This window comes from Gnatocerus cornutus, chromosome 10 (genome assembly GCF_029298725.1).
Source record: "Gnatocerus cornutus isolate USDA-ARS CGAHR chromosome 10, icGnaCorn1.1, whole genome shotgun sequence".
NCBI classification, from domain to species: domain Eukaryota; kingdom Metazoa; phylum Arthropoda; class Insecta; order Coleoptera; family Tenebrionidae; genus Gnatocerus; species Gnatocerus cornutus.
The window spans coordinates 1,410,048-1,423,505 of NC_142242.1; the positions used below are offsets into that span (position 1 = coordinate 1,410,048).

At 35.2% G+C, this 13,458-nt stretch overlaps 1 protein-coding gene across 5 annotated transcripts in view; it reads left to right on the forward strand.

Annotated features, from left to right (window-relative positions):
* LOC148167010 (uncharacterized) overlaps positions 1–13,458 on the forward strand; it is a 72,780-nt gene that overhangs the window by 53,412 nt on the left and 5,910 nt on the right. Inside the window, exons 1-3 of one of the 5 annotated variants that reach the window (XM_088048242.1) lie at positions 6,865–7,072; positions 11,348–11,562; positions 11,881–11,919. In XM_088048242.1, coding sequence (XP_087904368.1) covers positions 6,979–7,072; positions 11,348–11,562; positions 11,881–11,919 — 348 coding nt within the window. In that variant the 5' untranslated portion in view covers positions 6,865–6,978. Of the gene's footprint in view, positions 1–6,864; positions 7,073–9,320; positions 9,691–11,347; positions 11,563–11,880; positions 11,920–13,458 lie in introns of those variants that run through there. The other 4 variants (XM_088048240.1, XM_088048243.1, XM_088048244.1 and 1 more) reach the window with 4 other exon arrangements.

The window sequence follows — 13,458 nt, forward strand, 5'->3', positions numbered from 1 at the left end:
TAGACACTTTTCAGTGAAAGATCTTCACTTACAAACACCGAACTCGGGTTTCAGGAAAAGATATCGAAAATTTACGGAACAGTGATTATAGTTAATTATCTGAGACAAGTTTATATACAGGATGTGCCCCCATTATATCAAAATCATGTCGAGACTAATTCTCCGCAACCATCAAATATCTAAATTTATACCCAATAACTGTCCGTTTAGCGTTACCATTGTCTTACTGTCACGAAACACAATTAATCTTCTCAGCTAGCAGTTCGCTGATTAAAAGAAAATTAAACAGATCGACCCTCCCGTCTTGGCAACTATATTAAAACATCGACCTTTCAAGGAGGGAGTAGCGCCCTCTTGTTAACAGTCTTATAACAATGAACTCAAGGAATTAATTCGCTGTTTTTAAACGTGTAATGTTAGCTTTAACATTTTCCTCAATCTCGGATTTTTATCCAACATGAGATGGGATAATATTCAAAGTGTACACAAATTGGTGTATCCGACCGTAGTCATTAAGAAAATGTTAGGCACTTACTTGCGCCTCAGGGCACTTAACAGCTTGCGCTTGATTTGAGTTTACCACTTTGAGACCAGTATTTAGGTCAATTGTTTGCGTAGGATTCCCTCTATTCACCTTCAAGGGTGGAATGCGTTATTAACTACAAAAACGTCTTTGCATTATGATAATCTTTATTCATCTTTGATTTTGCTAAGAGATTAAACAACTTTAAGTAAACAGAAAACTTAACTTTGCATCTAAAGAATATACAGGGCACTAAAAAAATATATCCCGGCGCATCCACCATTTTGTGTTAACGAAAGTTAGATGCTTCAAACACGCGCTTATTAATTTAGCACAGTCAAGTGAACTTTGGACCACAAAGGGCCGTTTAAAATCGAGCTAAAACTCCAATGCATTGTTTGATAACCGCTGTATTAGTTTGGTGCCCCTGTGGCTGTGTATCCTGTCGCCTCAGTCTTTGTGTTAATATGATGGTTAAACTTAATTATACTTACAATGCTGAAAGGATGACAGTAAAAAAACGAAACAGCTTTAACACATTTCCATTTTCATTTAATATAAAAAACAATAATTCATGCTGGTGACGAGGCGAGCAGGTTTTTGCGCGTTTGAAATTCAGTGCGTTTTATTTTTTCTTTGGAAAAACTATCTTTCAGCGTCCGCAAAAAAGGCGATTCTTCGAATTAACATTTCATCGCGTTGCCGATACTCCAACTAGAAGTCTATACATTCGACTCAACTAACTAAAAAGCTTCCTTTCCGTTCTTTTGTCTATTAAACTTCCCTTCTTTTTGCAGAAATGCAGTCATTATCTTATGCAACTTAACAGGAAGTTATACGGGTCGTGACTTTATTTCCGCTCACTTTTGGAAAAATAACTTCATCTAAGAAATAATTTACCGCAATTTAAATGATGGCACGCCCTCTTCGTTGTAAATCCTGGAAATGGACACCTCTAAACAATCCCATTTAAATTTCACAAGCTCAAATTAAACGTCTCGTTAAAGTGGTTAAACCATCTCGACGAACTCAACTAAATTGTTTCATAATCAAGTTTTTAGTCTAATTTCACGACTTGTAAAATTGCTACAATTAATAGTTTGTTGTTCGCACGACGATGCAACAGCTTATTAATTTACGGCTAGGCGCTGCCAATAATTATTTGTCTAATTAATTAAAGTCGTTACAACTTGCCTCATGCACTGTATCAACTTGCCCCGACGCAATAACAACTTACCCCGTGCGAAGTAACAACTTACCCCGTTGTGAAATTGTTCAATTTTGCAGCAGCGGCATTTTTAGGAAAGGGATTAAAATTACATTTATTTAGTCGTGGATTTGACTGGCAATAATTATTTGTTTAATTAATTAAAGTTGTTACAACTTACCCCGTGCGCAGTACCAACTTGCCCCGTTGTGAGATTAAATTACAATCTAGTGAAGAATGAAAATGTATGTAAAAGTTGTAAAAACGTGTTCCTTCTTTTTTATTAATGAAACAAGTAACTAAGAAAGAAAACGTTCGTTTGAACAGTTCTTGAAGTTCTTGTTGAAGCGTTTGGTGCCAAATAGAGCTCGAACAATCGTCCGCTTATTTAATATTTGATAATGCAGCTCCATTCAGTCGCTCCAATTTTCGATGAATTTGCGGAATCAGTGAACTTTGTCCTTTTAACTATGTTGTTTTACAGAATTTGAAAAAACCGAGGTGATATATTTGCTGGAGAACTGTTTCTGGCAATCGTCCGCGTTATAAATTTCCCATTTATGGCAGGTGCTGGTCTGTTCCCAGTATTCTAAAATCAGATAATATGATTTTTACGTAGTGTAGGAAATGTTTCGTGTTCCAGATCGTAGAGTTTTTTGTAAGAAATTAAATTGGAGTAAAGCTATCGGCGTCCGGGAACTATACGATTGCTTTATGGAGTGAAACCGTTTAAAAAATGTTATGACCCAAATACGCTCCTTTAAGGGAGACGAGTCGAAATACTCGAAACGAAAAAATAATCAAGAAAACGGATGGAGAAGCGGCAAGTTTTGTTTATTGATAAAAGTCAAAATCAGATTGTCGTATCTAAATTAAAATTGAGAAAGTTTGAACATGTGGCAACGCGCAATAAAAGCTGATATCGCCATCTTATACAGAATTTCAAATATACAAACGTTCATATTCGTTTTTCTTTTATAACTTAGCTATCACGAATCGTAAAATTCTTTTTATATCTCGATTTCCAGTCTCTTAGCCGGTGCTACTGCATTTTAGCAAAATTTATTAAATTTTACAACATTTTATGTACACAGCTTTGAGCTACTATGATGGAGATTTAGAAGATTGAATTTACATAATTATAAGTATTGCGACTTGATATTAAAGTTCAGCGCTCATTTATTGTTCCGGCTAATCAATAAATTATATTTGGTCAAATAATTTTCGCTCCCGTCGTTTTATTTGGTATTTAGTTTGTATAACCCTATATTTATTCGAGTGGGTGAGTTGTGGCCGTTGTTACATTTTGTGTGATTTACGACTCAAAAGTTAACATTTGTAGTGATTTTTAATCAACGATGCAATTGCGTGATGCTAATTGTAGCGAATTGAGGTGTGCTTTTCTGTGGTTTCTGCGTGCTGCCCGAGGCGTCGTCGAAGGCTAAAAAATTAATGTAAGGGTTGCAATTGAAGCGAATTTATATCGCCTCAAGGGACGAATCGATATTTTAAACTTACACGTACACTTTGTCTAAATTTGGGCCCGGAATTTGAGAAATGGGGTCTATAGAAAGGGATGAAGTAAACAACGTTATGAGCTAATTCAATTTTTCTTTGAAGCTGAGGCGGTCTAGTCTCGTAGTGGCAACCAAACTGTAAATAATTATCAGCCACTCGCTTTTATTGTAAATCATGCAGTTGGTTGATATGTGAGTTGTAAATTACTTCGGATTAGTAATTGAATTTAATTCGTGATGCGATTGCGATGGCTCCGCGCCTGGATTTTATGCAACCAGTGCTGCATCGATCTCGGAAAAGTCTCGGAGACCCTTGTCAACGACAAGTTTCTCGTTTTTATAAGCATATAGCGACTAACAGTTAACCTTTAATTGGAAGGGTTTACTTAGAAAGACCACAGCTGTTGCCAAATATTAATATGAAGCAGAGTACTTGGAACGTCCGTAAATCTCAGTGAAAACCGCCTTAAAATGCAGTTTAACTCAAACTTGCAACACAAAACACGTAGTCGTTGCCAATGCCTTTTTACACATGATGCATCTAGTTAAAATATCGTTTTGGCAATTTACATCACGTATTCTCAGAAGAAATAACTTTTTCATTGCGGCGCGAGGGTTTCAATACTACATTTTTATTTTATCGTCTCTCTCACGGCCGCGTTTTTACATCGCTGGCGCTATGTAATTGCTGTAATATCTGCACTTGTATTATAGTCCATAATAAAGAGCTTTACTCCATTATTACAAGCTCAATTTCGTCTCTCTGAAAATACCTCACATCATATTGTGAAACTACAAGGTATGGAATGCACAGGATGAGCCAAAATCAATGTCTGAAGCTGCATTGCATAAAGTGGTGTTTCTAACCATCGCACACGAGAATTTAATCAAGTGTCTTTTGTTGAAAAAGTATTTGCTTACTCAAAGCGGGAATGCTGAAGACAAACTTCACACACTACCCACAAATTTTATTTTTGACATGAATTCTAGTGACGAATTTTGCGGACAAATTGTCCAGTACAAATCTGCGGGTGTTGCTAGCAATCTCCGCTTGATAAAGAGAAGTTAATGTTTGAGTGGTTTAATTGGAATCGAGTGTTTCCAGTGGGGCCATTGTGATATTTATTGAGGACCACACGTGAAACTAACGGGATTTCGTTGACTTGGAGAAGTCTGAAGTTGGATATAAATAGGATAGCTACACCTTCGAAAAAGGATAAGTCAAACTCAATTTGACCTAATCTGATTGGTAAAAGGGCTCTTCTCTTTAAACAGATTCAGATGAGGCTTCCGTTAGATATGGACGAGTGATATTAGGAAAGAATGTCACGTATCTTGACTACGCAATAGTCCTGATGAGAACCACGTGATAAGTGCGGAAATGGAGGATCCGCACGTGTCGTTGGACCGGAAAAAAATTGCATAAACATGGGAGATTCAAGGGAGCCCACTAATTTTTCAACTCTTTTCACAAAACTCCAATCAGTTTTACTCAATCATATCTCATACAGGTCCCGTTGCGTCCTCTGATTCTTCCATGATCGAAGGATAAAACAAGCTTTCCAATCTCTGTTCTCAGCTGGAAATACATACTGCAACCGCCACATAAAACGACTCAACCGAATAAAAACACAGGAATCACCTGTTTTTATAGAAAAACATCAAAGAGGTGCATCCGAAATAGAGCACGAGTTGATAATTGCAGCGCGTCTAGTGCCAGAATGCCATGGCATAACAATTTTAAACAAAGCTGGTCTTGTGAGCCGCAAGAAATCAACAAAGTGGCGTTTCTAAATGATGGCGGCTTAGCCTACTATTAATCACTGAAAAAATCTCAACTATACGGAAGTGCAAGAAAATCTACGAAAAATTGTTTTACTGTCGGCGTGGAAACAAAATAACTTTGTAGTTGTTTTACCTATGTAACAACTAAGTGTGTCTGACAGTTGTCGGGTTTACAAACAATTATGACGAGACTTTTGTCTCATTTGCGCCAAGTGGATTCTGTAGTTATTTATAGAGGTTTGAGTGACATCAAAAGGAATGCTCAAATCGTAGAAGATATGTGAGTTTAATTTTTAAGGAGGTTTAGGTTTCGTGATGGAGATCACAAATTTGTTCTTTTTACTTCAGGCTCTGATATATCCAGCGTTGTTTGTTTTTAAAATAAAACACAAGAAGGAAACAGTTTTGAAATAATGAAGAGAATGTTTCCGATAACAAATGTTTGTCTAAAAAGAAGTTTAATTTCTTGTAGCGTCTGAAACTGTTTTATTGCGCTTTTTAACTTTGTCTAGATATGAAATTAGACGTTTATATTAGTAATTTCAGCGTTCTGGCATGCTGCACTAGGAAATAATTATTTCGGCGCCAAATCGCGATTCTTCCGACTTTTTTAATTCCTTAAAATACAAAAACGTGGTGGAACTTTTTGGCAAAGTTCGGTGAATATGTTGAAAGTTTTACTTGATGTAAGTGGTCATTACCGTTGGCCTAAGAGACATAAATAAGTGCTCGCCACTGAGATTAAAATAGTTGGTTGTTCTATTTTGAGTGATATAGAAATTCAAAGAGATCTGTAAACAGAAGAGAGAAATACAAAAGAAATCTTTAAATAACTTGTCCAGACTGTGAAAAATTTTCTATTTCCGAGCGAAAAAAATGCAGTCGCTTAGTTCTTTTGGTTTTATGTAAAAGACTTGAAAAAATTACAGTGGCAAAGAAGATGCGAGTAAACATCGACTTATTCGAAGTTTAAATTCTTTTCACGTCTCGAACTTTTCAGATCAATGTCCGTAAATTTACATTAATGATGTGCGTTGAAAATTGAACTCCTTCAATATTTCACATCTTAATAGTTCCATTTCGAACTTGTCAGCAAGTGCTATTATTTCAATTTAAGAAGTATGAATGAATCGACAGATACTAAGAACCGTTTCCTTGGCATTATTCGCGCAAATCGACTTCTTCCTTTTTTCGTTCTCTCTCTTAATTGGTCGAGACCTCCTACACCGGGAACTCTAATAAATTAATACAAATTTTAAAAGTTTTCGTAATAATTATTGCGAACTCCACTCGAACTTTCGCCTAATTGCCAAAAAAGCGCAAATTTTCTTTTACGAGAGCTCGTTAAAAAATGTGCATAACTGCAGGATATACTGAGGGAGAAAAAAGTGGCCACAATCTATGCATTCTTGAATTTTTTGGTATTCTGAGCGGTACTAACATAATGAAGATAATTTTTTCCTGGGATCTTTTTCTTGCGCTTGATGAGCTTATCCCACTCTATTGTCCACTATGCCCCGAAACAAATTATGGCCGAATTTAGGTTGTACGAGCTTTTTTCCTGACGTAGTAATCGTGCGCCGGAGGCTTCGACGCACTTTTATTAAGAAATTAAGAAAGAGAAAAATTCAGATAAATCAGTCTTGTCAGAGCGGAACATCTTACCTTCAGGCCAACGACAGCAGTTTTGCATTTATAAATGTTTGGAATTAGTGTTATAAATTCTCGTCGAATGGGAGCGTTGGGCATTCTTGGGATTGTTAGTGAGAAGTCAGCTTTTGGGCCTAGGTCAATCCACCCCTAGCGGCGATATTGTCTCATTTGCGACGGTTTCTGAGCGCGCTGGTGTATCCGTCAATCCGACGACTCCGTCGAGCGACGTCGGAACAGTTTGCGGTGGGTTTTCATGCGTGATGTGCTAGTGCTAGTGCTAGTCATGTCTCATCATGCGAGTTACATCTCTCTCACTGACGATCGCGTGGTTTCTGGGGTTTGTTGACGTCGCTTCACCACAGCCTGCACATAGAGAGAATGTGTTTGGTACGCTCATATTTTCGATCATAATTTATTGAAAACAACTCTGCTTTTTCGCCCCCACACAAACTTTGCTGTCAAAGTTCAATCTAACGACGAATTCGTAATTAAGTTTGACCCGAAGTTAGTAGAAAAACCATCGCTTTAATGGCTCGGTATTTCTGGCTGCTATTTTATTTTGCATCGTGCTTGACATTTTTAAAACTGGTGATGCAACTGACATGAAGTTGGCTCATTTCAAAACCGGAAATTCACGCCAAGGCTTCAATTTGCTATTTACTTTAAACCTAACCGGCTCACAATGGTCCCGATGACAAATCTCGCCGGATAAAAATCAAAAGTCAAGTTTGTTTATTTGAATTTCTGAATAACATTTATTGTTCTAAAATTTTCAAACTGTCGATTACTGTGCGTATATCAGTTTTGTTTTTATCAGATTTGCATCTACAGCTAGCAAAACCACTTCACTTCACCTCCTTGCATTTTAGCCATATTATTGGGACTCTACATGCACGAATATTTTTTCAAACTGTTTTTGAATTTTGCAAATTTGTGACATTGATCATCAACTGAAAGTACATACTTACCCGAAAATCCATTTTTTTCCCGAATTATGCTTTAGAAAAAAATAATATTGTTTTCTGAAGTTTCCTTTCTAAGTTTGAAATAAACATAAAGGTTAACTAGAGTTTTAAAATTTGTTTCAAGATAGGTAAGTAGTGGTTTATCATAGAATCATTAAAGATTACGCATTCGAAAAATCTCAATCATATACAACCATATACAGGAGGTTAGAATTAAAATGAATACAACTCATTTCATCAATTTTTGTTCTTTTGAAAATTTCCAATGAAAATCAACGTGAATGATGAAAATACTGTTGGGGGTATTGAACCATATAAAAATAAATAAATATAGACAACAAAACTAGACAAATTAATAATGAAAAACTGCTGATCGAATTTAAAATTTTAAATGGAAAAAAAGGTAAATGTGAATTTTGGAGTAAAACTTGGTCTAAAAATCTAAAATATTTTTCTGAGCAACTTTTCTTAATAATATCTATTGATATTTTCAACGTGCAGCAAAATATTGGAAAATGCCTACTCCTACTCCTACTCAGGTCAGGATTTGGAGATTTTTGAAAAATATATTTTTTGAGTACACTGTGTTCGCTTTTTTCCAATTTTGCCTAACAACTTGCAAAATCATAAGTATTTTTTTTCCTTCAAATTCTATTTTTTATTAGAATTTTAATAGAAAAGATCTCGAAAATTCTAGATCGTTCTGAAAAAAAAAATTCTAAAAACATCTGTTTCTTGTCTTAAAATTATGTAACTTAGCACACTTATTAAACAAGCCCAAAGTAGTAACCTTGTCAAATTCTACTCGCTTAGGATCAAAATTACCAAAGTTATGAATTTTAGTAAAAAAATCTCGAAAATTTTAGATCGATTTGAAGAAAAGAATTCTTAAACTTGTTGTTTTTGTCTTAAAATTTTATAACTTAGCACACTTATTAAAGAACTCTAAAGTAGTAACTCCTCCAAATTCTACTCGCTTAAGATCAAAATTGACAAAGTTATGAAATTTGATAAAAAAATCTTGAAAGTTTTAGGTCATTCTGAAGGACTTTTTTTCTAAAACTTCTATTTATATATAAAGTAGACAATTTAATAAAACTGCTGATCGAATTTAAAAATTTTTAAAAAGGAAAAAAAAGGTTAATGCGAATTTTGGACTAAAATTTGGTCTAAAAGTCTAAAATATTATTCCAAGCAACTTTTCTTAATAATATCTATTGATATTTTTAACGTAAAACAAAATATTAGAAAATGCCTGATTAAAAAAATCGCAGTAGGCTGTACTTAAAATTTACAATGTTGCAAGTGTTATTAATAGATTCGCCTTAAAAGGTTTGATAAATGTGGTAAAATTCAAAATTAATCTCCGAAAATTGACGAAATTTTGTTGAGTAATGATTTTTGTCCGGCTAGATTTGCGATGGAGATCACTGTGCGGCTGTGAGTGGAATAAAAACTAATTCGTCATTACCAAAAATGTAGTTAAGATTATAGGGTTGGATTTGTCAGTTTTTGAGCGTCCCCGGTTTAAAACTTTGTCGGCAATCCAGAGTGGAGAAAAAACTCCGGATAGTGGCGGATAAGAGCTTAAATCCCAAACATAATTTTAAAACTGTCGGGAATCCCCTGGTCATTTGATAAACAATAAAAACTACAACCGGAGTGTGATTAAGACACGGCTAAATCAGTGGCGTCGATACTCCCGGCAAATGCAGCTTTTGTTCAGACATAACAGGAGCAGTGGGAATTTTAACAAAAAGCCACTAAAACGGCGCAATAAATCCCCCGTGAGACAGGGTACATGTATCCGGCACAGCATTGAAAGCGCATATATTAGGCAACCAACCCCGATCAGTTCCCAACTGAACCAGCATTGCCGTTGCCGTTACCGTCACCGACGCGGTTGGACACTTTTAACTGTTAACTACGCTTTACTGGACAACGAGAAAACTCATTTCCGAGACAGTTTTTCACCCCGAAATTTCACGCCAGAAGGGGTTGGACCGGATTCAATGTCAAGGGGGCCATATGTCCAAAGTGGTAATTAAAAAAACATAAACGAGAGGTCTTGAGCTATGTAAAATACGGAAAGAGAGGCACAAAAAGTGTGATAATAGGAAGAGTAATAAGTTGGTCCCTTGGTGGTGATTTAAAGCATCGATTAGAATCAAACAATCCAAAAACTAACGAACATGGCGCGTGGTGGTGTGAATAAAAAATGGTAGAGGAGACTCGGAAATCACGACCACTTTTAAATTCCCCGTGTCTCGTTTTGCACCAAAAACTACACCCCCATTTATCATCAGGTTTCCCTCTTTTTACCCCCTTCTAGGTTTGTAATTATTTTTGACCAAGCTTGCCACTAAAACCAAAACCAATTTCCTCTCCAACTTATTTCCAACTTGATGCATGCTTTAATTGGCTTGCACTCCAACTTTAAGTAAAAGAGTGCCAAAATAAAACACACAACACTAATTAAATTTATGTTTACCACTCAAATTCAGCTGCTAACTGATCAAAGATTAGCAACTTTTCCACCAAATCTCGTTAGGGTGTTTTTAAAACGAACGCGGCAGTTTTCGAGACAAACAAGCCAAAGCTCGATTTTTAAAACTTTATTTATTGCAGGAGAAATATTGTTTTCGGGTAGCGAAATTTGTCTATTTATGATCCTTAATACTGTGATTCTATCAAATTTTATGAAACCGCGACTGTATTCTTTTGCGGGGTTGTTGAATAAGTGATCAATTTGTACTAGCAATAAAAATCTGGTATCTCGTTTCCTCGTTTGTGTGATATATTACAGTGAGCAGACAGATCGGAGACAATAATCGGAATTATTGACTGCTTTTTATACAATCCCTAAACTGTTTTTCCGGTTCAACTTAAACTTTGCACGCGATAAGTTCGTAATTGAGAATGTGATTAATGGACGCCATAAAATTGCCGTCGTGCCATTTAAATTGCTGAGTAATCATTCAGATTGTCAAAACGACACACGGAAGTATTTGCTAAATCTTAATTGAAAAACTAAATTATATTTCATCGATATATTTGATTAGGTCCTTGGAAGTTCAATCATTTTTTTTTCAATAAACTTCCGGGAAATACGCAACCAGTTGCTGGGTTGTATTACAAAATTAAATTCTCAACTGAATTAAAAATATTATGTAATGCGAGAGGGCAAACGAAACAATATAAATTAAAAGTTTTGATGAAAAGTTCCCGGTTCAGATTTCAGTTCAACGGAACTAAAATAGTTATTTCTAAACGCTTTGAACTACCGTTTCCTGTAATATTTCATTACGTCCATGTTAAATTGAATAAATAATAATAATAATAATGTTTTGGGTAGGCAAGGAAGAATTTTCCGGGGCATTTTGTGTTGAAAAATGTTGATTTTTTCATGAAGTTAAAGGGGAGCAAACCCTCCGCAAATGTCACACTCGCATAGAAAAAACGATGCAATATGTAAATAATTTACGACGTCTATATACATATATGTCTGCTCTTGATGATGATGGCTCTACTCCTCCACATTCCAGTGAATACATATGACTTTTTTAAAGCACATATACTCGTTCAAACTGACTTTGACGCTATTAAAGCAATTTTTAATCTCGACTAATTTCCTCTTTTCGTCTCTTTTTTTTGGTGGTGGCGGTTGTGAATTATGGTCTGGTCTTCACACCAACAGCTTTGTTATCAGGAACTTTGAGGACGTACCAGAGAGCCGGCTGTGATGATGAAATTGTAACACTGCGATGTCCTCCTGGAACAAGCATTTCAATCGAATTAGCCCAATATGGCAAGTCTGCTCCGTCCAAATCTCTATGTGGTGCCAGAACGACACAATCTTCGATTTCCAAGAGTTCGTACAACGTGTCGTGTCTCTGGCCCAACTCTCTGCAGGTCAGTATTAAAAAATTTAAACGGAAATTACAGATGGTGTTGGAACTAACTTTCCTTAGGGAACTAATCAATATTTCATTGCAGAGTTTGCTTCATTAACCGCTAAATTAGTACCGGAGGCTAGTCAACTCACGTGTTTTATAATTTTGTCTTTTTTATGGTTAAATTCTTTGTCGTTTAGGAACTTGAAACTGTTGCAGAAAATAAGCAAGCGGGATAATCCGCTTACAAAGTCTTGTTGAATATGAGCTTTATGTATAATAGAGCAATAGAGATACAAGTAAACATTTGAAAAGCTTAGCTTGTGCTTATTTACAGACCAAGTGGGAGGAAGTAGCTCAAGGAACATGGGGGAGAGTAAGTGATCATTGTGTATAATAATGTATATGTATTGAGTTACATAGGCAGAGGCACTGCGAATTGAGCAATCAAAAGAACACTGCTCTTGGCTGCCTGTTCTTATTTCGCTTTGGTTGCTGCATTACTACTCATTTCATTACACTCATCTTCGGTTACTGCATTAAACACATGCTGACCGATTTTATTACAGGATGGGAAAATTACTCAAAGAGCACACTACACTTTGGAATGCCATTTCTTTTAAATTCACACAATTACGAAATCAAAATTTTAAGTAAGGAACATTCCCAAAGCATGTTTGTTTCACACGGAAAAAGTGTAGACACTCATTTCAAAACCGAGACGATTTTATGTGTTTTCGTATTTTGAATTGCATGACTGATTGATCCATTCTGTGGGCTTCAATTAAATTATCTGATTGCATTTTTGATTCGTTCGGATTTTTTATTGTTTCCTCGTCCACAGAAAAAACGTTTCTCAGAATTATTTTCAGATTTCAGTTCCAATCTAGAAAAATTTCTGCTCGGTCAGGTCAGGATTTGGAGATTTTTGAAACATATTTTTTCGAGTACTTGAAACTGTACTGCGTTCACTTGCAAAATCAATAAACTGTTAAAAAGTATTTTATTTTTCTTCAAATTCTACTCGCTGAAAATCAAAATTGCCAAAGTTGAGTTTTAGTAGAAAAAATTTCGAAAAAATTTTATTGTTCTTAAGGAAAATTTTTGTAGAAGATCTATTTCTTGTCTCAAAATTTTGTAACTTAGCACACTTATTAAACAAACAAGTCTAAATTAATAACTCTTCCAAATTCTACTCGTTTAGGATCAAAACTGGCAAAGTTATGAAATTTGCTATAAAAAATCTCCAACATTTTAGATCGTTCGGAAGGAAAATTTTCTAAAACATCTATTTCTTGTCTTAAAATTTTGTAACTTTGCACATTTATTAAGCAAGTGTAAATTAGTAACTCCTCCAAATTTCACTCGCTTAGGATCAAAATCGCCAAAGTTATGAATTTTGCTAGAAAAATCTCGAAAATTTTAGACCGTTCTGAAGAAAAAAATTCTTAAACGTCTATTCCTTGTCATAAAATTTTGTAGTTTAGCACACTTATTAAGCAAGTTTAAAGTAGTAGCTCCTCCAAATTCTAATCGTTAAAAACCAAAATTGTCAAAGTTATGAAAATTTACTAGAAAAAATTCCAACATTTTAGATCGTTCTGAAGGAAAAAATTTCTAAAGCATCTAACTTCTGGTCTTAAAATTTTCTAACTTAGCACAACTATTGTTCTCGTACAGCAGAACCCAAAAACATATTTTTTAAAAATGTAATGTTTCTGAATCCAGACCTGATGGAGCAAAGCTAACTTCAGATTCAGACACATTTCAAGAATGTCCGATGAAACTAAAATTTTGTACATTTTTATCTGTCAAAAAATTTGTATTGTACTGTCGAAAATAGTGAAGAAATTAAAACATCTTTTTTGAGAAGAAAGCAGAGCGAATTTCATAAATCGTAAAAACACCCAATTTT